Raw genomic sequence first — 25,728 nt, forward strand, 5'->3', positions numbered from 1 at the left:
CATACGCATGATGTCACATCATCAAGGGCGCGTCGCCCAATGTGCACAAAACATGTGCCGCTGCCCCCCAAATCTTGGGCGCAAGACGGTGCCTCTGGGTTGGTACGCCCCGGCCTCAGTCATGTTTATTAATTTCCCTGGGCCTACTTTTGAGTAAAACCTAGTTGACTATCACCCACTGGATGACTGCTAGATTCTGGGGCACCTGCAACTGAAGGTGGATCCTTGCTCACCTGAATTACTAACAATGAGGTTTTCTTCACCTTTACTGACTAATTTCCTCTCAGATGTCAAGGAGACGAACGGTCGTCTGTTCAAGAAAGACCAATATATTCGTAGATACTTTTCAGTTTGCTTTACAGGTAAGAATTTGACACTGAATAAGCAAGCAGATGAAAACATAACAGGGCCACTGTGAAACAAGAGAGGAATCAGCAAAACTAGGAAAAGGGTCTTAAATGCGAATCTAAGGTGGTAACATGAACACACACCCTAGGGGGAAAATTGCATGAGGCCTGAGGTTGCTTAGAAGCCATGGGACGGTCAGTTGGAAAATAAAAACGGAATTCTGGGAGGGCAGGAATTATAGCTATCTGGCTCCCACTGTTAGAAACTGAGCTATGAAAGATAGGAGCTAAATGGTACCTGAAACTGAGGTTATGGGTGCAACAATGGAATGTCTAGGCACACTTTTTTAGAACAAGAATACAGTGCTGAAAATGAATTAACTACAGCTAAAATATTGTGTTCATTTTTCATATGGTCTAGTCCTTCCCCTGCCCACCCCCCTAATATTCTTAAGAGGGTCTCTTCTCCAGTCTTCAGAGTGTGGCTGGAAGTGGGGAGGCAGAAAAAAGCTCCCCATTTCCATCCACTCTGCAGTTTTTTAATCTGAAATCTTAGGCGCCCAGAGCTCAAAATCTGCTTGCACTAATGAATTTCCTTGTCACAAAATGCGCCTAGAACAATGGGAGTTTCGAACACTGCTGGCCCCTAAGCAGAAATGGCCCTGTCAGAAGGGAGGATACGGGTTAACAGTACGCTGTCATTCCTGTTTTTTCACCAACGATTCATAACCAATTACACTCACATAAAGCAGCACTAGAATGATGCCATTTTGAGCACAATTCCTGCCAATCTGGGGCCACCAGCAAACCAAAAAAGGGAGTTTTTTTTTAAAAGCCCTTCTGTTAAGTACAGTAGTTACTTAAGATGCAGGTAAGCAGCGGTTAACTGTAAACACCATTTTATTTCAGTTTTGAAGAACTCAGACATGTAAAAAACGACCCTTTGCATCATCAACATGTCCCTCTCCATTAAACACAGAAAATGAATTTTTTTTATTATTTTTTTTAAAAAAACAGCCTGGAATTAAAAAATTACAGCATTTTAAGACTGTGGAACAGGAACACTGTGGATTTCAGTCAGGTACAAAGGTGTCACAAATATTTACAATGACAGCATCTTGTAAGACAACACTTCAAATGGAGCATTAAAAAAGAGGACTATATACAGTGAATAAGTTATTGAGCGGCATATAGAAATAGTGGCATCAAAACAAATAACTTGGGGGATAATTATGCAACCCCAGTCTGTGCCTGCAATTCTCATGAAGGTTTTATTGCATAGTGTTCTGCATTCACAGAGACTACAAGAAATACAACTCGGGGGGGGGGCGGAATTATTTTAGAAACAGTCATACTGCCAGGAAACGAGGTTTTACGCAACTTTAGCAAGACAATGCCCAGTGTCATAACATACTTTCCCATTTATAAAATAGGTCCAACCTTCCAGGACAAATTCGTATGATATATGCATACAAAAATGATGTTTACGGAGACCCAAGCCTCATCCATTTCACAACCGTGCAATGGGAGATGCCCAACAGTGAACACGAGGCCAAGATATTTCACACAGACCACAGAATGAACTGCAAAAAGACATCCTGACTACTGTATGTAATTTAAGTGACGAGAGCCAATGCACAGACTAGAAGTACTATTAATGCGAAAATTAAATGCTAATGATGGAAACTGGAGTTACTGGTTTCAACTGATACACATTTAAACAACAGAGTGAAAAGAACTGGGTGGTACAAATTTATATGGCGGCACAAAATCTGCTGAATGTGTTATTCTGAAGGAATCCAGAAATGTTCTTTATAAAACTAAAAGGCACTACTCATTTTTGCCAGCTCAGAAGTCACTGCTGATATTTCACCTGAGTCTCAGGAGCAACTTGAACTTGTTAAGGCAGCTTCTTTGGGGAAGGATGCCCCAGGAAGCCCCATTGCTTTCGCACAGCATCACTGAACAGCCTTCTGGATTTTAACTATTATCCGTTTTCTGTGACTAGTTAAAACTCTGCGCATGATGCACGCGCACGCCCACAGACACAGCCCTTGCTCAAGAACTGCTGAGGTAAATGGGAGTTCTGCAAGAGGCCTTGCGCAACAGTCAAACACTTATGTACAAAGATGAAATGCTAATGTCAAGTAGCTGCCACAAAGCCCAGTGGAAATGTTTCCCCACATTGTATTAACTGCTGAATATTTCTGAGTGAAGCCTGTGTATGGCAATCGTATTCAGTCAAGTGACATAGTGTTATGTCAATTAAAAAAAATGCAAACTTTGCCATTCCATCCTTTCCTAACTTGCATTCTGTTTAATCATCACTTTGCAAGAGTTAATTCACACTAAGCCAGCTGGCGCCTCTCTGGAAGTCTAGCACAGTGTGCAACAATTATTTATGTTCCACAAAGCGGCTCACCTACCCACAAAATCAGGCACTTGAATACATAGGTTTGGGGCAATTTATGCTGCCAAAATCCAGAGTTGTACAGGCCATGAAAATGGCATTGTTGTCTTCCTTGTTCTTATATATTTGAAGGCAAGGACTTAGCCATTGGTTGCACATATGCATAAAAGTTGCATATTTTCACGCGTCTTCAGAGCATAACATTGTTCAAACATCCATCGAGGTCAAGCCCATAAATAATTTTGAATTTTTTACACTGAAGTCTATCGTTTTTACACTATAAGGGTTGCGCAGATTAGAAACCTCTTTCATGCTGAACTAATCATTTCTTTGCACAGGAACCTTGGCAATATTATTTCATTTGCATATTTGCTGGCAAAGTGGAAACTGCTATGTTATATGCATGAATAAAAATTAAATAATTGTTTTTATTTAAATAAAAATAAAAAAGAACCCGGACGACACACTGGTCTTAGTTTTAAAAACATCACTGGAGGACAATCACAACAAAATTATAGATGAAAAAAGAAAGAAAATGAAATGTCCTTAACTGTATATATACATACACCATACAACTGATTGAAAAGAGAAGTAGAATACTTTTTCACAAATAGCACAATAACTTTTGCTGTTCAGTTGTTGTAGGCATTGTCCGTTGAAGGAATGGTGTAATCCTCGTCACATCCTAGGAAGTGAATCCACGTAAATAATAAAAGTCATATTCCTATGACAAGGCTACGGTGTGAAAAAACCATCTTCAGACTATGCCATTCTGCACACCCACATTTTTTATTCTGTAGTATGGCTGAAATCTTCACAAGAAACACAGGAAGGTATTTTTGGCAACCTAGTTCTCCAGCTTCGTTTAAGCTGCAATCTCTTCTTGCCTTTTAAAAAACACAGGTCTGCTATTACGGCGACTGAAAATACAGCCTCGCTGTCCTTTTCCATGTTCAAAGTTACTTGTATCCCTGCAAAACATGCTACGGAAATACACTGTCTGAGCATGTTCATTCGAAAACCGGATCAGAGCTGCAGCAACCAAAGTATTTTGTTTTCATTATTAATATTTTTGTAAAAGGTAAATCACGGAAAAATGGGTGCAAGATTTAGTTTCTTATCTGAACCGTTGAATAAACATTAGAGCTCTGAATTTTCCTGTTCATTTTCCTCAAGCAAGGACTTGCCGACATTTCCATTACCACTCGAAGTCACGTCACCATTGGCCTGGAGTTCTTCTGGTTTGTGTTGTGCAAAGGTATAGATCTCACTGTCAGTCAATATCGTGAAAGACGACTCCTCCATGCTGGGCACTTTGGATATTTTCCTGATCGGAGGCGGTGAAGGGGCCGTACTCACTGGCCCAGTAAAAGGCTGGTACACACCTATTTCGGCATTTTCCGGTTTCATAGAGTCGTCTAGCAAGTGCCCATAAACCATGGTGTCATCAATAACTGCATAGATATGAGACTCGTTCTTTTTCCTCTTTTTGAATATGCCCTGCTTTCCGGGCAACTGGGTGTTGATGTTACCGTTATACACTCCTATGGCTGGAGTCTGGCTTTCCCGTTTTTTTCTGGTGGAAAAAAGAAACAAAGCAAGAAACGTTAGAAATAACGCCGTTTTTGCATTTACAGCCGTATCTCCGTTCGACTTCCAAACATTCAGAGACCAAAGGGCGGCTTCTGATTGGCTGCAGAAAGCTCCTGTAGCCAATCAGAAGCCCCATCGGACGTTCGGCTTCCAAAAATAGTTCGTAAACCGGAATGATCACTTCTGGGTTTGCGGCGTTCGGGAGCCAAAACGTTTGGGAACTAAGCTGTTCGAAAACCAAGGTACAACTGTACTGCACATACACACACTTTCTCTTTGATCATTTTGATCTGCAAAGCTTAGGAAGCATGTGCTAGTTTGACCAGTTATAAAAAAGGGTCATGTTTAATTATAAACTTGCATTCTCTGCCCGGCCACCCAAAAAGAGCTAGGTCTACATCTACAGACATTTGCCAGAGTGATCAACTGTTACCTTAGACAAACGCTAGACCCTAACCCCAAATCCTGCTTTTCCAACCTCTACTCCCAGGTAGGCATTTAGATCTAAATACCCCCTGTAATGAAGGGACGCGGGTGGCGCTGTGGGTTAAACCACAGAGCCTAGAACTTGCCGATCAGAAGGTCGGCGGTTCGAATCCCCGCGACAGGGTGACCTCCTGTTGCTCAGTCCCTGCTCCTGCCAACCTAGCAGTTCAAAAGCACGTCAAAGTGCAAGTAGATAAATAGGTACCACTCCGGCGGGAAGATAAATGGCATTTCCGTGCGCTGCCCTGGTTCGCCAGAAGCGGCTTAGTCATGCTGGCCACATGACCCGGAAGCTGTACGCCGGCTCCCTCGGCCAATAAAGCGAGATGAGCACTGCAACCCCAGAGTCAGTCACGACTGGACCTAACGGTCAGGGGTCCCTTTACGTTTACCTTTACTCCCTGTAATATCCACTTTCATTTGGCCAGTTAGCCGATCCAGTTTGTTTAGAACATCATTTATTCTGCCTTTCATATGTACATATTGCAGCCTGCCAGTGGCTTGATAGTTTCACTGGTTGTTTTGCAGGTCCAGAAAGAAGTTTACTCTAGCCCTCGGGAGTCACTGGCAGTGCTTGAAATTAGCCAGGCGCCAGGGGCGTTTTGCAACCGGCCGGCCCCTCCAGCTTTCTTAAACAAGGTTAAGCAGAAGAACTTATTTACTGCATTTATATCCCACCTTTTTCTCCAAGAAGTACATGGCTCAACCCCCTCGCCAGTTAATCTCTACAACAACCCTGTTGAGAGGCTGTGACTGGCCCAAGGTCACTCCGTGAACTTCATGACTGAGTGGGGACTTGAACCCTGATCTCCCAGGTCCCAGTCCAACACTCTAACCACTACACCACACTGGCTTCCTAGAGTATTTCTGCTATGTAAATTAGGTAGGTATATGGCGATATAAATATATGGCGATAGCAAAAAGGCACTTAGAGAAGGATCTGAAACATTTTCCTTGAAACTTGAGTTTGGTTTATTCTGGATTGTTTTATTTGATGGTTTAATGTGTTATAAACCTCCTTGAGTTTTTATTTTTAATAGAAAGTGATATAGCAATGAAATTATTATTATTATTAATAGCAACAGTGCCCAGACATTCTGTTGTGGTGACTGTAGTCAAGGTTTACGTTGTCATTCGGCAATTAGCTTATATATCTGAGTTTCTAACACTGGCCACTGGGAAAGGCTGGCAGGCTGAGTCTCGTTTGATGAGTCTGAAGTTGCACAGGAAATTACAACTGTCAACTGAACTGAAATAACTTAACTGTATAAATCATCTTCCTTTTAACTTAAAAATTAGCAGTTTTTATACAGTGGTACCTCAGATGTCAAACGGAATCCATTCTGGAAGTCTGTTCGACTTCCAAAACGTTCGGGAACCAAGGCACAGCTTCCGACTGGCTGCAGGAAGCTCCTGCAGCCAATCGGGAGCCCCGCTGGACGTTCGGGTTCCAAAGAACATTCGCAAACCAGAACACTCACTTCCGGGTTTGCAGCATTCAGGAGCCAAAATTTCTGAGTACAAAGGCGTTCAGGATCCAAGGTATGACTATATTAACCAAGACAACAGCAAGTATAAAACACTCAATTTGGCCCAGAAGCTTCATGGAATAAAAATAGCTAAAGGGAGAGGAATTGAACTTGAAGATAACCAGGTGACAGCAAAATCTGCAAATTGTTTAGCAGGTGCAATTAGGATAAGATCTGTTATTTGATTATTGATGTAAACCTCTAGAATGCATTTTGCATAGCTAAGCCTGTACCCTTATCTTTAGTGCATTTTATTTTATTTTATTGCTATGGCTATGGCTAGTGACTGATGCAAATAAAGATTCTTCTGATCTGAAGCTTTGTGGAATAAAAACAACTATAAGGAAAGGAACTGAACTTAACAGGAAAGGAGTTTTACAGCTATGGGGACTATGCTAAAAAGGCCTTGGGCTGCATGGCCGCCAGCCTAACATATCTCAGCCTAACATGTATCACAGTATTTTAATATTCTTTTGGAAGCCGTCCAGAGTTGCTGGGGAAGCCCAGCTAGATTGGTGGGGTATTAATAATAATAATAATAATAATAATAATAATAATAATAATAATAATAATAAATCTCAAGATGGAGCGTTGAATTTCCCACTTTATATTCACACAGGGAACCATGTGAAATAGCCACCCCGCAAAAACGCTGCTGTCAGATAACTCCCTAATTTTAGCATTTCCTCTGGTGTAACTTCATTTTATATGTCTCCCCATTCACATAGTATAGGAAGATATACACATCTTAAAAATAAACGTGATTCAGAACTCTAAGGGTTCATACAGGCTAAAGTCTTTGTGACATTGGCCCAAGTGCCTCTGAATGGGGGCAAACTACAGACATGAATCACTGCTTCATCACGATGTGACTTCCACAAGCAGAAGAGAATTGGGAAACTTGGGTCTCTCCCTTCCTGACTGTATTCTGACCGAGACAGCCAAGGGGGTTGCTTTGGAGGGGTGGCATTTGTGGGTGCTGGTAAAGGGAAACTTGCATGAAGAGAGGTCAACAAGTCTGTGGTGGAAACCATCAAGTTCAACCAACCATCTATATTAAATTGGAGTCGCCTTAAACAGGGAATGAGGAAAAAAATTACTTTGAGAAGAAATGATTCATAACAAGCAGGCATTATTGGGAGAGAGAAGTTGGAACAGTTTTGGCAAGTTTTCAAGCACTAAGAAATAAATCTCAGGGGAAGAACTTGTCTTTCAAGAGGACCAATTAGAATTCAGCCTTAAAAATCATTGCTAGTCACCTCCTGCTACAAAACAGACTTCTGGGGGAGGCTGCCAGGGGTCTGAATTGATTGCTTACAGAGGGCACTTTATGTTAGGCCACAGGTGGCCCATTCCTGCCTTAAGGTGTGCAAATACAGCTCTTGCGCCAGTTAACATGCAGCCAGTGTGTGTGCCAGGACGACAAATTTCCTGCTGCAATTTCTGCCCCGGATGCCATCGGCACAGCAAGTTCTAACAGCTCAGGTCACATCTTAAGTAGGAAGAGATCGAAGCATGTTCAAGGCTCCAGTTCACAAAGGAATAACATTCAGGGTTCCCTGGTGTGGAGCCTGCAATACTTTGTTAAAACCTGGGTCTGCCTCTGGCAAAAAATGGGACATTTTAATCTGCGCCGAAAACCTCTGAGAACAAGAGATACCTACTTCTTCCTCTTAGTGCAGAATATGGCAAGCCCGATAGTTGATAGCAGTGCGAGTCCGCCAACCACAACGCCAATGATGACTGCCAAACCTGCAAAAAGTTAAAGTGAGACATTCAGTGATAAACAGTCGGAGATGTGGCTCATCTTGTCCTGATTCAGAGTCACTGCATTCGCTCGTTTCTGAAACATTCCAGATTTTCATGAGCGTGTGCACATAGACACACAATCCAAAGGAACAAAAAAAGAGAGATAGAAGGGGGTCTGGAAGGGAAGGGGTTAAGCTGCGGGGTTCTCTCCTGACTGAACTTTCATGCCATGCATTTAACACTTGGGAGAGATTTACAATCTAAAATCCATATATTGCAATTTAGCAGGGACGTGGGTGGCGCTGTGGGTTAAACCACAGAGCCTAGGACTTGCCGATCAGAAGGTTGGCGGTTCGAATCCCCGTGACGGGGTGAGATCCAGTTGCTCGGTCCCTACTCCTGCCCACCTAGCAGTTCGAAAGCATGTCAAAGTGCAAGTAGATAAATAGGTACTGCTCCGGCGGGAAGGTAAACGGTGTTTCCGTGCGCTGCTCTGGTTTGCCAGAAGCGGCTTAGTCATGCTGGCCACATGACCCGGAAGCTGTACGCCGGCTCCCTCGGCCAATAAAGCGAGATGAGTGTCGCAACCCCAGAGTTGGCCACGACTGGACCTAATGGTCAGGGGTCCCTTTACCTTTTTATTGCAATTTAGTACACACACTGGGGGAAGGCAGGGGGAGGAAATACACAGCAACTTGTAAATCAGGAGAATTTCAACAAATGCAAGACGGTCCATCCAGTAGTTAACAGCTGGATGGTGGGAAGGGGAAGAGAGAAATAGAAGTGGTGGGAAGTCACAAGAAGTTACGCAACTGCAAAAGAGTCATGCACAAGATGTTCTCTCTTTTAAAAAATGTTCCCACGTATGACATCCCAAATAGAAGAGAAAAAGAAATTTAGATAATATAATCTCTCAACTGCTATGACTATCTAGCCTCATTTAAAAGTTCAGCTGTGACAGGAAATATCTTCCAGATTTGCTCTTCAGCACCATGAATATTTATACACTAAAAAAGCAAAGAGTTATTCCCTTCTATATGCAATGTTCACAAGTAGTTGCCATGTTTTAACGGGGAGTTTCACTAAAAGCACCCCTGAACATTTCTGCCATGGTTGCGCCATGAAAATATGAACTTTGTTTGGGTGGATATAAACACAAGGGAAACGCCATAAATAAGACAGAAATGAGATCGTTTCAACATAAGAAAAAAATCTCTATGTAAAACGGGGTTCTAAAATTTCCTGCTCTCGGGCGCCATCTGGTGTTGCATGTTTATAGTGCGTTCCATTCGCTGTTTCTTTACTAATACAGCAGAGTCCTCTGATAGCTCCATCCCATTTTACACAAAGTTAACAGTTTATGGTAACAAATGAAGCACAGGTAAACTTGCACCTTACACCTTACACCCAACAGGTTTTCCTCGCTTAAAGGGCTCTGGGAAGGTTGTGCGAGGGCCCTGGGAGCTGACAGAGTCCCACATACACCTCCTTCCCAAATCCTTGTAGGCACCCCCCCCCCCACCTTGCGGGCTGGCAGGAGAAGTGGTCCAGTGGTCTGGGGGATACAAGCTTGCTGAAAGGATGCTCAACATAGGTAGAAGAAGTGCGTAACAGAAGGAAGTCCATGTTGACAGCTAGGAACTACAGTGGTGCCTTGGTTCTCAAATGCCTTGGTTCCCAAACACCAAAAACCCGGAAGTAAGTTTCCGGTTTCCGAATGTTTTTCGGAAGCCAAGTGTTGAATGTGGTTGCCAGCTATTGTTTCCAGGGTGCCTGCACCAATCAGAAGCTGCGTCTTAGTTTTTGAACATTTTGGAAGTCAAACGGAGTTCCGGAACGGATTAAGTTTTGTGCTTTCATTTTTGCCATTTATTTCACATTTTTGTTTTTGAGGCTTTTTCAGTTCATTTGTTTTTGCGACTGTGTGGAACCCAGTTCAGCTACTGATTGATTGATTGATTGCGTGACTGTGGAAATGGATAAAAGCCCCCCATACAAACAATGACTATCGTCAGTGCAAGTAAGAAAAAAAAGGAATTTTAATTTTTATCATCTACACTGTCTTGTTTATTTTATGGCACAGTACATTGATTATTGCTTTCATTTTATGGATCAATGGTCTCGTTAGATAGTAAAATTCATGTTAAATTGCTGTTTTAGGGGTCTTTTTTAAAAGTCTGGAACGGATTCATCCATTTTGCATCACTTTCTATGGGAAAGCGCACCTTGGTTTTGGAACGCTTTGGTTTTGGAACGGACTTCTGGAACAGATTAGGTTTGAGAACCAAGGTACCACTGTACTGTCTATAGCCCAGGAAATTAACCCCTGTGTGACTGAAACCAGGTAGAAAGTTCTTCCCCAACTCTGTAGGTTCATGGGAAAAGAACACAGAATTGAAAGATGAACAATTGTCAGGACGGAACCTCCCTTTGGCTATTGTGAAACAACGCACAACATGTGGTACCTCACCTGCTTTTTTCTGAACAAACTTCACCCTGAACTGCATGCTCAGTTGTTGATTGGTCGCTGGCTTACAGTTAGTGATGTTTACCCAGAAATGATGCTTCAAATCGAGAGTTTTAGGTAGTTTCTGATCTTCGCGGCGTACAGTTTCTTCCGCATTTGGTCTCTGTTCCTGAATATAGATGTTCGCCCGGCTCTGTACACAAGTAACACCCATACGGTCCTTTGGGAACGACAGCTGCGCAACTTGTTTTGCCGGGACGGTGATGTTCCAATACACAGACGTGAAAGGAGGCAGACCTTCCAGCCAGTTAGGGGTCTGCAGGTAAACTTCGGTTTTCGGATCTGGAGTAACGCTGAATACACACTCTTCTGCGGGGGCACAAAAAAACCCATAAATGTGCAAAGTCATTGCTGCCCTTTACTTCCCCGTGCAAGAGAAAATAAACCCTTTGTGAAAGAAAGCTTAGCCATCTCCAAGACATGCAGATCCTGCAATTTAAGCTGTGCTAAAAAAAATTGTGCACAAAGGAATCTGCCTGGTTTCACATCCCACTGAATCACTTCTCAGAGTCATAGAATTGTAGAGTTGGTCACCTATGTCATACGTGTGGAGGAAAAGCTTAAACATGTAGCAGAATTTCCCAAACAGTAGACCAGAGGCAATTGTACAGAGCTTTACTGCTACTGAAGGCAAATGAGCATAATGGTCACAAATCCAAAACATTCAGGATTGGCACAGTCCATAAGAAAATCCAGTTGCAGCAGACTTAACTAACTTACAATTACTTAACTTATGATAAGACAAAGGTGGATTTGATTTAAATCGAATAGATTTAAATCACTTGTCAGTAAGACTTGATTTAGATCATTTTTTTACAGAAAGACTCATTCTTGCTGGTATAATCTTAATATTTACAACCAGATGAAGGTTTCGTTTTTGGAATAATAAATTTTCAGAGTAGTTTTTACATTTATATCAAAAATTTCTGATTTGGTTATACTAGTAGAAATACAAAGACAGGTAATTATGAAATTATTTGGACAACTTTTCTGCTGTACTTTATTGGAAGGAGAAAAATAATCATTCCCTTAATAACAATTTAAACAATTTATTTAACTAAAACAATAACATTATAGCATATGTATCTATGTTTGTTAACTGATGTGGTTAAACAATTTTTAAACAAAACCATAGACTGAGTTTTAGCACACATGAAAAACTTAAAACAAATCCTTGTTTCCTGATGAATAGCCTTTGGACTATAATGTAACTTAAATAGAAAACTATCTTTAGAAAGGTTTTTCCCCAAAAGCATTTTATTTTTAAAATCCGATTTAAATTTTTAAAAAAATCCAATTTAAATTTTTTAAAATCCAATTTTTTTTAAATCCAATTTAAAAAAAAATCTTTGATTTTTATCCACCCTTGATAAGACTAAACCTTAGCACTAAGCATACTATGTACAGAACACCAATCCCTTGAAATACAGGAATCTCAGCTAAAGCATCCATGACAAACGGCCATCCAACCTCTTCTTAAAAACTTCCAAGGTAGGAGAATCCACTACCTTCTGAGGGAGACCATTCTACTGCTGAACAGCTCTTAATGTCAGAAAGTTACCCCCAATCTTTAGTCGGAATCTCCTTTCCTGTAACTCGAAGCAACCGGTTCGAGTCCTACCCTCCAGAGCAGGAGAAAATCAACTTGTTCTCCCTTCCATGTTCCATTCTCCCTGCTTCTCTATTTCAGCCATCCTAGAGCTGCGGCGAAACATGCTGTGGAAGATCTAAACTCGCCCTGCCACAAAACCTGTCTGCAAGCAGACATGCTAAACTCTCCTTTGATAAATAAACCCATGCCCCTTTAGCAGACCATTCGTTTTTCTCCGCACCCCCCCATTAATTTTTATTAGTTTTCAATTACAAAAATCCAAAATACGCTTCATTATATCCATATCAAATCACAATACCAAATCAAATATAAATTAATCCAATATCCAATTGTATAATTTTGGTAGCCCCCCTCATGCTACAATTACAGGTTTAATTAAAAAAAAATATTTCTGCTTCCAAAGTCTTATTTAATCCAATTCTATTCCAATCATAATAATAGTCCCTTATTCAACAGCTGCAATATTTATGACTTCTATTCGTATTAATACATTCAATAAGTTATTAGTCCACAAGTGAAGATCTTTATCCTTGCTGCTGCGTGTAGTAATTATTTGTCCGTATTTTTTCTTCTGTCTTTACCAAATCACACCCCTTTGTTTTATGGCAATCTGATTTTTATTATTATTATTATTTTCCAAAATGTCCAGGGACAATCATTGCAGATAATGCTTCAAAATCCTTGCTGGCAACATCTGCCGAAATCTCAAACTGAAGTGAATTTTGGTGTGGTTTTAAACATTTTCACAGGGATGACTTTGACCCCACGAAAGCTCCCTCTCTTGCTCGTGGATCCTTAACCATATAACCCTTTTAGAATGACAACACCTAGGCTTCCTTGCCATAATCCAAATTTTACTAGATCTCAGATATTACACCCCCCCCCCAAAAAAAAAAAATAACCACATTTCAACCTCGGGATATTTGACATCAGTTCGGGAAAGGGCCTTTCACTGGGCTGATACCAGATTTTAACTTTCTTTACTTTTTGAATGCCGGAGAAGGAGCGAAACAGAATAAACTCACCTTGAATAACGGGCATAAAAAACAATGTGAGGTTCGGTTTCAGAGTCTCACTGATCCACCTTCTGCCATACGTCTTAAGCATTACAGTGATGTTGTCTTTCATCTGAATTTTCTCAATAGCTCCACCAGGGCAGAAGACACCGAGTCGCAACGCCTTTTCCGGGGCGCTGCCATTAATGGAGTAACTATAACCCCCAGAGCATAGTTGATTCTGGTTTGGGATATGTTGCTTAAGTTTCGAGGCTGGAGACCTGATTTCTATGAGGGTGTCTGCCGGGGCCTGGAGTTTCCACGTAAACGTGTCAAGCAGGATTGGCAGCCCAGCAAGAAACGGCGGTACAAGCAGATGGAAGGGTCTCATCTGGCAGGCTTTGGAATTCCAACAGACTGCAATGAGAAAGACACACGGTTATAGCCATAGGCTCTGGGCCAGAGAAACAGGCAGGTGGCTACCCATAGAAGACATATGGGGTATCAAAGAGCTATGCAGAAATTTGATGAGTCTGGGACAGAGGAGTCAAGGGAAAAGGCCTCCTGGGGAGCCACGAATTTTGCTAAGAGTCTGGTCAACCAAGGGGCTGTTGTAGGCTAGGGCTAGAGAATGGCAGGGGGTGTACAAAAGACGGGTGGCCAGGTCTCCCTTCCCTAGGAAAAAAGGTACCTAGGAATGTGGTCATCACCACCTACACAGGAGATAGGCCCATGGAGGTGATTGGGGCTACCTTTGAAGGTGACCCGGAAACTGCAATTAATCCAGAATGCGGCAACTAAACTGGTGACTGGGAGTGGCCGCCGGGACCACATAACACCGGTTCTGAGAGATCTGCATTGGCTCTCAGTACGTTTCCGAGCACAATTCAAAGTGTTGGTGCTGACCTTTAAAGCCCTAAACAGCCTCAGTCCAGTATACCTGAAGGAGCGTCTCCACCCCCATTGTTTAGCCCAGACACTGAAATCCAGCGCCGAGGGCCTTCTGGCGGTTCCCTCGCTGTGAGAAGCTAAGTTACAGGGAACCAGACAGAGGGCCTTCTCGGTGGTGGCGCCCACCCTGTGGAACACCCTCCCTTCAGATGTGAAGGAAATAAGCAGCTATCCTATCTTTAAAAGACATCTGAAGGCAGCCCTGTTCAGGGAAGTTTTTAATATTTAACGCTGTACTGTTTTTAACACTTGATTGGGAGCCGCCCAGAGTGGCTGGGGAAACTCAGCCAGATGGGCGGGGTATAAATAATAAATTATTATTATAAATTATTATTATTATTGTGGTCTCTAAACATGGGTAAGAAGAAGAAAAATATGGAGAAAGTCCATTTCACATGAACAACCTGAGGCCGAACACACATTCACTACAACATTTGTGATCGGAGTCATTTCAGTTTATTTGGTTTTTTAACAGTCAACTCCACTAATTTAAAGGGGGAATTAAAACAGTGAAATAGTTATAGCGTTATAATACTTTTTTAAAAAATGGAACCTAGCAAAAAGGGTTAAGTCATTTTTTAACCAGGCAGAGGGCCTTCTCGGTAGTGGCGCCTGTACCTGTGGAACGCCCTCCCATCAGATGTCAAGGAAAGAAACAACTACCTGACTTTTAGACGACATCTGAAGGCAGCCCTGTTTAGGGAAGTTTTTAATGTTTGATGTTTTGTTGTGTTTTTAATATTCTGTTGGGAGCCGCCCAGAGTGGCTGGGGCAACCCAGTCAGATGGGTGGTGTATAACAATAAAGTATTATTATTATTATTATTATTATTATTATTAAGTATTAAAATGTCATGGATCTGTGATCAGCAAGGTGGAGTGAGATACAAATTAAATACATATAATAAATATATACCGGTATTTGTTCCCCCAGGCTTTGAGGTTATGAGTTTCCTTTACTGAACAGGTTGCTATTATGTTGTCACACTACTATGTTATCTTTTTAAAAAAACAACAACTGCTGAATGTATTTATTGTGTTTTATTATGGTGCCCCCTGGCCTGCATTCATCGAGAGCAAGAGCAGTATCTAACTAAAATGACAGTGGTTATAGTTAATAACAGGACTGTAATACTGTTTCGTTTAAGGAGCATTTCACTCTATTTAAAAAATTAAAGAAAAACATTTCAGCTCTCATTAAGAGATAGATAAAACAAAAGAAACAGTGTGATAAAATAAGGCCCACTGCAAGATTATATAGGCACCCGACTTATAACAGCACTTCCCTTGTCAAAACCCCACGCTTTTAAAAATAATGAAGACAGAAGACTAAGTTTAAAAGCAATGGCATCTGTGTAGACTGAGCTACACTTTTGTTCTCCTGAAAAGAAAGTGAGACTTTCTGCAATCTGAATTCGCAGAACATACGATGGTGGTCCCATCAATTGACAATTTACCTCAGCTCCATCTGCCCATCTAAAAACTCAAATGTTATTTCTAATTAGTCAAGGCTAATGAGCAACAAAAGGACAGATGACGAAAACAAACAGCATTTGCAAGGGCAAGTAAAAATAGGAATACATTCTTGCCAGATGTCTCCCCACCAAATACACACTTTAAGGGAACTAAATTCCAGGCATTTTGTTCATACCTTTAGACTGCACAGCCGTTACCCTCACATTCTCTGTATTTTTACACAGTAAGGCGATAGTGTAACTGGAACCGGATACTAAAGTCACGTTGGTCTCACATTTTTTACTACGATTAATACAGATCAAGCATAAACTTCCAGGCTGTGTTGGCTTCGAAAATATCGTAAGATTTAAGTCCCTCTCTCTCATGAGGTCAACTCTGTAGGTCACGTCTGAAAACAAGAAAACAGAGATCATTTAGAAGAAGTGTAACACCTAGTCCCTTTCTTAAAAAGAAGAAAATGGTGCAGCTATTGTTCCATGATTTGCAAGATCTAAAGAAGAATCTAAATTACTTAGGGGCATTATGTTTTGAAACCGTTAAGCTGTTCACCAATTTCTGATTTACATGGACAGGTAAAGAAAGTTACCCCCTCTCTTGAATAGAACTATGAACTACCTGAATTCTCCATATAAGCAACTGTCATGGCATATTAATGGAATACTTTATCAATCAGTGTGTCATCGATTGTGGGTCCTCCTTTTAAGTTTGTGCTTTTGTAAAGTTAAGTGACTTCAATCCACCAACAGCCACAAAAATGTCCACTCACTCGCTCCCCCTTCTTCCAACAGCAGTTTCCTGACATTGGCAACCATCTCCTTTGCAACAATCCCATTGTAACCCCTGAAGAGGAGACGGCCCCAAGGTTTGCTTTAACGTGCTATTCTTCATAATGGTATTACCTGACAAACGTAGTAAACTTCAGTTAGCCCAAAATACTGAATGGATGTCCAACGCCCCTGTCTAAACTTAATCTCTGACAGGGAAGTCATGTCGACAATGGCCTTCTAAATTCAGGAACTGAATTTACTATTAAATCCAATTTCTAATCGTAACCAATATAAGGTACAGCTCCAACTCCATTCCTACTTACGGGCGTGAAAATTACCAGAAATCAATGCTTTACTTTTATTTATTTATTTATTTATTTATTTATTGATTGATTGAAGCCATCTTTTCCAGTACAGTTGTACCTTGGAAGTCAAACGGAATCCGTTCCGGAAGTCCATTCGACTTCCAAAATGTTCGGAAACCAAAGCGCGGCTCCTATATAGTGTGGTGTTTTTCCAAAAGAAAAAAGGGTACCTGTATTATTAACCCATACTGCATATTTTGTCCCATTAAGTTTTGCTGTGCACAGAGGTATGTGGTCTCACTCTCTCTTTTACACACACACACACACACCCATGAACCAAAGAAAAGAGAAAAGGAAAAGAGGGAACTGGTTACTTACTCTCTTCATTTTCAGGGCGCTGAACAAAAACTTTAAAATGCAAATTGTGGGCCCCAGCGTTCTGCTGATATTGCTTACAGCCTTGCATGGAAAGGTTGAAATTACCAGCAAGAACGACAGACTGCCCCTCTTTGGGTGTCAGTTCTTGAGGGTGCTGCCCGGGTAATTGGTACTCGACTGTCTGAAAGTTCCGTTCACATTTTGCGGTGGTGTAGTTGAGGATAGCGATACGTGCTCTTAAGTTGAATGGAATGACAAATTGCCAGGCCACGAGTTCGTTTTCTGGTAACCCCACCGGGTAGTTGGCAGATATCAAGGTGGCTTCTCCCTCTGTTTGAAATGTGGATTCAACAATGCACAATCCTATTTTAAACACAAAGGGAGACAAGCGTTTGTGAACATATACAATCACCAGCGAACCTCAAAATTACAAACTTGTTTGAACTAGAGAGTGGTTTCGTTGCAGTCGTCCTTACCAACCCAGCAGTTACCAGAAACCTCAGGATAGTGAACCTTGCCTTGTTAGAACTACTCTCAAGGCCAAGCTGGTGCCAGAATTAGGCCCCCAAGAAAAAGAGTTTCAATTACCTTTGACTGAGAAAGTATACCCAGACAGACATGACCACTATGAGCATAAAAGAGAGCTTATGTGTTTAGTTCAGGCACAGGCAAACTTGGCCATCCAGATGTTTTCGAACTACAACTCCCATGATCCCTAGCTAACAGGACCAGTGGTCAGGGATGATGGGAATTGTAGTCCCAAAAAGATGTGGAGGGCTGAGTTTGTCTATGCCTGGTTTAGTTTTTAAGGCAATATGTGTGTTGTATTCTCTCTTAGCTTGCAAGTTCTGGCTCAAGTGAAGACAGTGACACTGTGGTTTTTTGGGGGTCCCTCAGTGTCGGATTTACATATAAGCTAAACAAGCTATAGGCCCCACTCTCTTGGGGGCCCCCGAAAAAATTAAAGGGGGGAAAACTGTATGTACATTTCCAAAATATAAGATAAAAAACATACAGATAAAAAAACCCACATACAGCAACAGTGTCTTGTGTTGTGCAGGTTCATAAATTACCATACTGTATAGCATATATTCAACACACAAAAAACAGCGACAATTTGTTGCTGACAAAGGACAGCTGGACATATAAAGGGCTCCATTACCTTCAGTAGCTCAGGGCCTGATAAAACCTAAACCCGACCCTGGGATCCCTCTATGTGTATGTGGACTGGTATAAGCTAACTTACTCTTTATTCTGACTAAGCAGCTTTGGCTTACAAGAAAAACCCATTCTGTACAGTCTGGTGGGCAGACTGAACCATGGGAGTTTGGCAGAAGTATTATAGGTCAATACACAGTCAACAAACAATACAGATGGCAACGAATATATATATATATATATATATATATATATATATATATATATATGGGGGAATTTGTCCACTATCAATTTGGCTAAAACGATTTTCAGTTGGTTCAAGGGAGGTTGTTTGAAAGCACACTCACATTACACAGGTAAAGTTGCTTTTTTTTATGAAGAGCAATTTTGTCACAGGGCCCTTTCAAACAACCCTCGCCCTTAGGTTATACTGTCGTACCTCGGGTTAAGTACTTAATTCGTTCCGGAGATCCGTTCTTAACCTGAAACTGTTCTTAACCTGAAGCACAACTTTAGCTAATGGGGCCTCCTGCTGCTGTCGCACGCTGCTGTCGGAGCATGATTTCTGTTCTCATCCTGAAGCAAAGTTCTTAACCTGAAGCACTATTTCTGGGTTAGTGGAGTCTGTAACCTGAAGCGTATGTAACCTGAAGCGTATGTAACCCGAGGTACCACTGTATAGTTGTGAAAGAGAACTGCAACGTGCAACATGAAAGAAACAGGTAATTTCTGTTATGACAAAAAGAATAAGTATATAGGAGGGCCACTCCTCACATTACTTTTTGAGCACATAGGTCACACACACACCTCTTTAAAAGTGTGAGAAGTAACATGTGCCTTCATCCCTTCCCACATCCATTCTTCTGGACAGGCCTTTAGGATTTTAGCTAGTCTACATCTTCCCTAGATACATGTAATACCATTCTTGTGTTATGTTGGCACATTATTTAATATACAAATGCACACTTGTATTTAAGAAACAGCCCAGTGCATTAATTTAGCCCCTTCCACATTGCTCGCAAGTAGGCTTGGGATGCTAAATGAAGGTCAGGATTCTCCCTCCTTTCCTTAAAAAGCTATCTTCTTCCAACCCCGTCATTCAGCGCCTTCTCTGATCTCCCTCACCCACTGCAAAACCAGAAATGTCTTTGAGAGAAACCTACTCCAGAAAGTTTCCCCTCCAACCCACTTAGAAGGAAGCAAGCCTACAGAACCACACTTAAAGATAGTGTGTTAAAATACCATTAATTTTTTTGCTGACAACAGAAGCAAATCATACTCACTTTGGATGGAAGACCTGCCTTCAAGCTTAAAGCCAGAGACACGGACATTAGAGTTCCATGGAAGCTGCAGGGTCATAATAACTCCCCCTTGCACCTTGATTCGTGACACAGTACCATTTCCACAGAAGTTTCCGATGTTGACTCTGTTCGTATTAAGAAGGGTGCCGATGTTGTAAAGAACTTGGTCGGGGCAAGTCTCTCCAGGCAGAATTTGTCTTAAGAACGGAGAGAACTTCAGTTCAAGCCCATCTAACCTTCTGGCTTTAACGTCCCATATGAAGGTCTTGTTAAAGGGCAGGTACCCAGAAGGCAGAAGCAGAACATCTCCGAAGGGACATGGTCCTCTCATACAATCTAGAAACACACAGACACACATAATGTAAGAATGATCGTCACACAAGACCATCCAGTTAAATCATAATCCGTTTACTCTTTCATTTATGTTAAGAGCTTTCAGTAATTCTCTATGCACATTCTAAGCCAGGGTTTCCCAAACTCGGGTCTCCAGCTGTTTTTGGACTACAATTCCTATCATCCTGGACCACTGGTCCTGCTAGCTAAGGATGATGGGACTTGTAGTCCAAAAACAGCAGCTGGAGACCCAATGTCAGGGGTTCAGGAGCAGAGGCGAGAGCAAGGGAGGAAACAGAGAGTGAAGGGGAGGAGTCCGAAGGAAAGATGAGCGATGACGACGACCCGAGATCTCCGAGTCTTTCCAGTGAATCGGAAGATGCACAGAAAGGAGCGCCAGTGACCAGAGCAAGGGGGGAGCTTAGGGGGACACCCCAGGAAGAAGGGACAAAAGGGGGTTCAGAGAGCAGCAGTTGGAAATCGGGGCCAACATCCCCAACAGAGCGCAGTGGGGAGGAAGGGCGCCAGGCATCGGGATCAGGCGGCTCGCCGCAGGGGGGAGGACATGAGTCAGGAGTGGCCACACCTCCATCGGAGAGAGAAGAAACGGTCAAATGGAAAGTGGAAGGTTGGGCGCGCGCGCCAAGTTCAAATACACAGGAAGGCGGCACAGTAAGCAGCCCGGAAAGGGAGCCAGGTCCTAAAGCCCAACGCAAGGAGACAGAAGGGTCCGGGGGGTCAGCGTCAGAAGAGTCCCGGAAGGAAGAGACCACGGGGGGCAGAGGGACCCAGAGGAGAACGGCCAGGAGGAAAAGGTGGAGTAAGGCTAGGGTATTAAGTTGGTGTACAGGAGGCGGAGACTCAGACGGAGCTACGCCGGTCTAGCTTATAAGACGTAGGGCGGCACGCTGCAGCTTGGAATTGGAAACTGTAACTTAATAAAGACTTTTATAAAGTGAACGCTGGCTAGCGTGATCCTCTGTGAGCTGGGATCTGGAAGCAGCCCTGACACCCAAGTTTGGGAAACCCTGTTCTAAGCAAACAAGGCACTCACGTTTTTTACGGTTTCTTTTTCTTTAACAACCACCCAGCCTAGTTTATTATTTGAAGACTGAAATCCATGGTTGTGTCTTTACCAAAATCACTATTGTGGTGTTCAGAACTTCTGGGAAATGTGTGACAGTTGAAGGCTTTGAATGTGAAGTGATGAGAAATGGTATTTTATTAGCACGGCATTAATGCTGCAATAACGAGAGGGTTCATTGATGGGAACTCACTCTCATTCTCACTTGAGAAGTAGGTGCTATTATATTTTATTGTGAGCTCACATCATATAGGAAAATAAATGTCACAGACTCAGATCAGTTGGACTTTGACAGAGGGTAGGCTTAAATAATGAATAGTAGCTATCTATAGTGGCACTGCGTAGGGATGCGGGTGGCGCTGTGGGTTAAATCACAGAGCCTAGGGCTTGCCAATCAGAAGGTCACATGATCACATGACCCGGAAGCTGTATGCCGGCTCCCTCAGCCAATAAAGTGAGATGAGCATCGCAACCCCAGAGTCAGTCACGACTGGACCTAATGGTCAGGGGTCCCTTTACCTTTATACAGGGGTACCTCAGAAGTCAAACGGAATCCGTTCCGGAAGTCCGTTCGACTTCCAAAACGTTTGGAAACCAAGGCAAGGCTTCTGATTGGCTGCAGGGAGCTCCTGAGGCCAATCGGAAGCCACGGAAGTTGCATCAGACGTTCGGGTTCCAAAGAATGTTCGAAAACCGGAACAATCACTTCTGGTTTTCCATTGTCCGGGAGCCAAAATGTACGCGTACCAAGGGGCTTTTTGAGCTACTGTGGGAAATGTAAAAGAACTTGTAAATTAAAAAAGAAACACTGCTTCCTTTTTTGTTTTTGTTTGGCCTTGTTTGCCAAGTCAGAATCCCACCCTTTCCTTTTTCTCCTGGTTTTCTGCTGCACTTTTATAGGGTTCAGCAACAACCACCCCCACCACTGCTCCTCTCCAAGATTTGTCAGTTGGCGAAGAGGAAGAGGAGAAATGGGTTTGCTTGGTGCTATGCATCTCAGCTCCTCTCTCTTGGAGCCGAAGGAGAAGGCTTGGTCTTGCTTTGGTGCTGGGATGCAAGATGCTCTAAGTGCCATCGCAGCTTGCCCCGGCCTCCATCTGGCAGCCTCAGGTTGGCTATTTTCGCCTGCATTTGAGCTCAACATCTGAGTGTGATGCAGCCACAGGGATGACCTCCTCTTTCCCCCTCAACTCCAAGCTGGAAAAGGCTAAAGCTTCTCTACCCACCCTTGCCGGAGGGTGATGGATCATGGCCAGGGGTGGCAAGCGGAATTACAGACCGTTGCTTTTCACAGGAGAAAACCAAAACGAGAATGGTTCATATAAACCATCATGTCCACTTAAGAACTCTTGGCCCATGGTTTAATCAACTATGTTTTTGGTTGATTGATCTGTCAATTAAATTGATTAGAACCTCCAGCTGTAAGTGCAGCTTGTTTGAAATGGGCTTCATATCAATCAAATATATTATATTATATTATATTATATTATATTATATTATATTATATTATATTATATTATATTATATTATATTATATTATTATATTATATTATATTATATTATATTATAATTATATTATATTATATTATATTATATTATTCTGTGATTCTTGCATTTGAGGGGTTGGACTAGATAGCCACGGGGTCCCTTCCAGCCCTACAATTCTGATTCTCTGACAATGTATGGATTTTACTGGCCAGGCCTTTTTGCGTGTCGCAGATAAAAGCCCACAGTTGCTTAGATCTTAATGGGACATTTTTTAAAGAACATTGGGCTCCTCAGGAGGAATACATGGTCAGAAGCACACTCTCAGCATTAAAAGCAGAGGACTGAGCAGAACCAGCGGTGAACAGTCACATTCTAGTGTGGTAATTCGGGTTTCTCCCAAGGCCAACCCTCTGATCAGCAAGTCCTAGGCTCTGTGGTTTAACCCATACCGCCACCCGCGTACCTACCCCTGTATAAAAACAGCTAAATAATCAGTTAAAAGGAAGATGATTTATACAGTTATTTCAGTTCAGTTGCCAGCCCCAAGCCCTTATTTAGCAACAAAGAGGATGGTACTGTAACAAGTAAAAGATAAATAATATTTACCCTTGTCATTTAGGCTTTCAGCATGCAGCTCAGGTTGACAAATATCCAAATTACTTTTAGAAGCACATAAAAACTGGATAGCATAGTACAACTTACCAATGTCCCTCTCAATCACCAATTCCCAATAATTCTCCGGCCTTTCACAATCAAATTCAAAACGAAGCCACTGCCCAGAGGTTATTTTCCTTTCGGAATAAGACTTGTTTCCTCCTACAACCATTGCACACTTTCCCTGCGCTGCAGGTTTAATCCTAACTGATGTGTTGTCAAGACGTTCAAGGGAGATTTCATAGGCACCTGAAACGATTGTTAAAAATGCAGGTTATGTTTTTGGTTCCAGAGTGGTAGCCATATTAGGCTGCTGCAGCAAAACAAACGAAGATGCTTGTCGTCGTCCGTCCCCCCCCCCACACACACACACTTCAAGACAAGCAGATTTATACTGGAATAAACTTTTCCTAGATTAATGTTCACTTTATCCAAAGAACCAGACAATTGGTTATGAAAACTGATGCCGTAATACATTAGGGAGCAATGGATTCTTTCGCTATTACGCCTTTGATAAAAGGATAGTCAGCTATACATGTACATATTCCACCCTCCCCCAATCCAAGGAAATACAATTTTCCTGCTTAATGTTTTAACTATTTAATACTTTAGTCTTAAGCCTTCAAAAAATAAAAGTATGGCCTTTTTTGGACTATTTAAATACCGTATTTTTCCATGTATAACACGCCTCCATGTAGAAGACGTCCCCTATTTTTGGGGACTCCAAATTAAGAAAATGGGGGGGAGATGGCCCAGAGTTGTTGGGCTTTTCGGGGGGGGGGCCAAGACCAATGCTGACACTCGCACGTGTCACTAAAGCCTCCTATCATCTGTCCCCTCACCGGCAGAAGCCGCCAATCACCCACCCAATTGCCCATCAACACCAGCCCTTGCCACACCAACCAATAACACACCCAATAGCCACTTACAATCTCCGGCTCGCGGAAGCAACCAATCCAACGCACGCCCCCCCCTTTATCCGTGTATAAGATGACCCCCAATTTTTAAATAAGAAAACCTCGTCTTATACACGGAAAAGTACAGTAAGTATTATAGTCAAATGAAATGGCGGGCAGAATTTGAGATTGGAAGAGCGAAAAACAACTGATAAAATACTGGTAATTGTACCAGAGGGTGTTTGTTGTTGCTGCTGCTGTAATTGACAAGAGTCTGATATATAATGTAGTAGAAAAGGTTTTGAGCATAAACACTGCAGATGTACGGGTGGGAAGAAGTCAATGTGATTATTTGATGAGAATTTCAATTGGTGAAATGTTGCAAAGGTCTAATAATAATAATAATAAATGGCTTGGAGATAAGAATTTAGTCACACACACACACATTCATACACAGCTGAAAATCACCACCCCAAATTACTTCTCATTCTGCTATAGAGCATCTTTCCCAGAGATTGTAAGGGCAGAGGCTAGAGGAAAAGAGATGTCCTGTCTTTTCCTTGCCTGAGTAAAAGGTGTTTTCGCTCTGCCACAGAAACCTTTGGATCCAAACCAAAAGTTGATTTAACTGGGAAAAGGGGGTACATTTGAACCCCACAGTCTTTTTTTTCCAGCACCCCATTTCCAGATCAACAAAGAAATGCTGAGCCACACATATATGCACTTTTGTTACTGGAGAGAGTTTTGCAATGGTTATCAAACACATACAGTCGTACCTTGGTTGCCAAACGGAATCTGTCCCGGAAGTCCGTTCAACTTCCGAAAACATTTGACAACTAAGGCGCAGCTTCTGATTGGCTGCAGGAGCTTCCTGCACTCAATCGGAAGCCGCGCCGGATGTTTGGCTTCCGAAAATCGTTCGAAAACTGCAGCACCCACTTCCGATTTTCGATCGTTCGGGAGCCGAAACGTTTGAGTCGCAAGGCGTTCTGCTTCCGAGGTACGACTGTACAAGGTTTTGGCTTTCAAATATTAAACATAGCCTTTTTGTCGAAGAAAGTGAGAAACCACTTTTGGTAATGTGCAGATTTATTTCCAGTGTCATCAATTAATGAAACTGCCATGAGGTAGTCATGCTTTTGAATATCAATTGCTGGAAACCACAGGAGGAGAGTCCTCATGTGTTTAGGTCCTGCTTATGTTCTTAAGATGAAAAAATAATAATTATATATTATATATGCTCCCCATCTGACTGGGCTGTGCCCCAGCCACTCTAGGAGGCTCCCAAGAAAATATTAAAAACACAGTAAAACATCAACCATTAAAAGCGATGGGAGGGTGTTCCACAGAGCGGGTGCCACTACCGAGAAGGCCCTCTGCTTGGTTCCCTGTAACCTCACTTCTTGCATCAGATGTCAAGCAGATAAAGAAATAAACATCTATCTGACTTTTAGAAGACATCTGCAGGCAGCCCTGTTCAGCAAAGTTTTTAATGTTTTATTGTGTTTTTAATATTCTGTTGGGAGCCGCCCAGAGTGGCTGGGGAAACACAGCCAGATGGGCAGAGTATAAATAAATTATTATTACTGTTATTATTGTTGTTGTTGTTACTACTACTACTACATATTTGTAGCCACTTTAACTATTGCTCATTTGTTGCTTAAAGAGTCAAAAAGGAACCACATGTGTA

The 25,728-nt window shown here is 42.1% G+C and overlaps 1 protein-coding gene across 2 annotated transcripts in view; it reads right to left on the reverse strand.

The window, feature by feature from the left end:
• Window positions 1–1,229: 1,229 nt before the first annotated feature.
• CDCP1 (CUB domain containing protein 1) overlaps window positions 1,230–25,728 on the reverse strand; it is a 43,685-nt gene continuing 19,186 nt past the window's right edge. The window contains exons 1-9 of one of the 2 annotated variants that reach the window (XM_082193007.1): window positions 23,807–23,863; window positions 23,191–23,391; window positions 19,566–19,919; window positions 17,125–17,487; window positions 15,850–16,062; window positions 13,279–13,665; window positions 10,585–10,950; window positions 8,030–8,117; window positions 1,230–4,333 (exon numbers count right to left, since the gene is read on the reverse strand). In XM_082193007.1, coding sequence (XP_082049133.1) covers window positions 3,898–4,333; window positions 8,030–8,117; window positions 10,585–10,950; window positions 13,279–13,665; window positions 15,850–16,062; window positions 17,125–17,487; window positions 19,566–19,919; window positions 23,191–23,391; window positions 23,807–23,819 — 2,421 coding nt within the window. In that variant the 5' untranslated portion in view covers window positions 23,820–23,863 and the 3' untranslated portion in view covers window positions 1,230–3,897. Of the gene's footprint in view, window positions 4,334–8,029; window positions 8,118–10,584; window positions 10,951–13,278; window positions 13,666–15,849; window positions 16,063–17,124; window positions 17,488–19,565; window positions 19,920–23,190; window positions 23,392–23,806; window positions 23,864–25,728 lie in introns of those variants that run through there. The other variant, XM_082193006.1, reaches the window with a different exon arrangement.

This window comes from Podarcis vaucheri (assembly GCF_965113315.1).
Source record: "Podarcis vaucheri genome assembly, chromosome: 12".
Classification (NCBI taxonomy): domain Eukaryota; kingdom Metazoa; phylum Chordata; class Lepidosauria; order Squamata; family Lacertidae; genus Podarcis; species Podarcis vaucheri.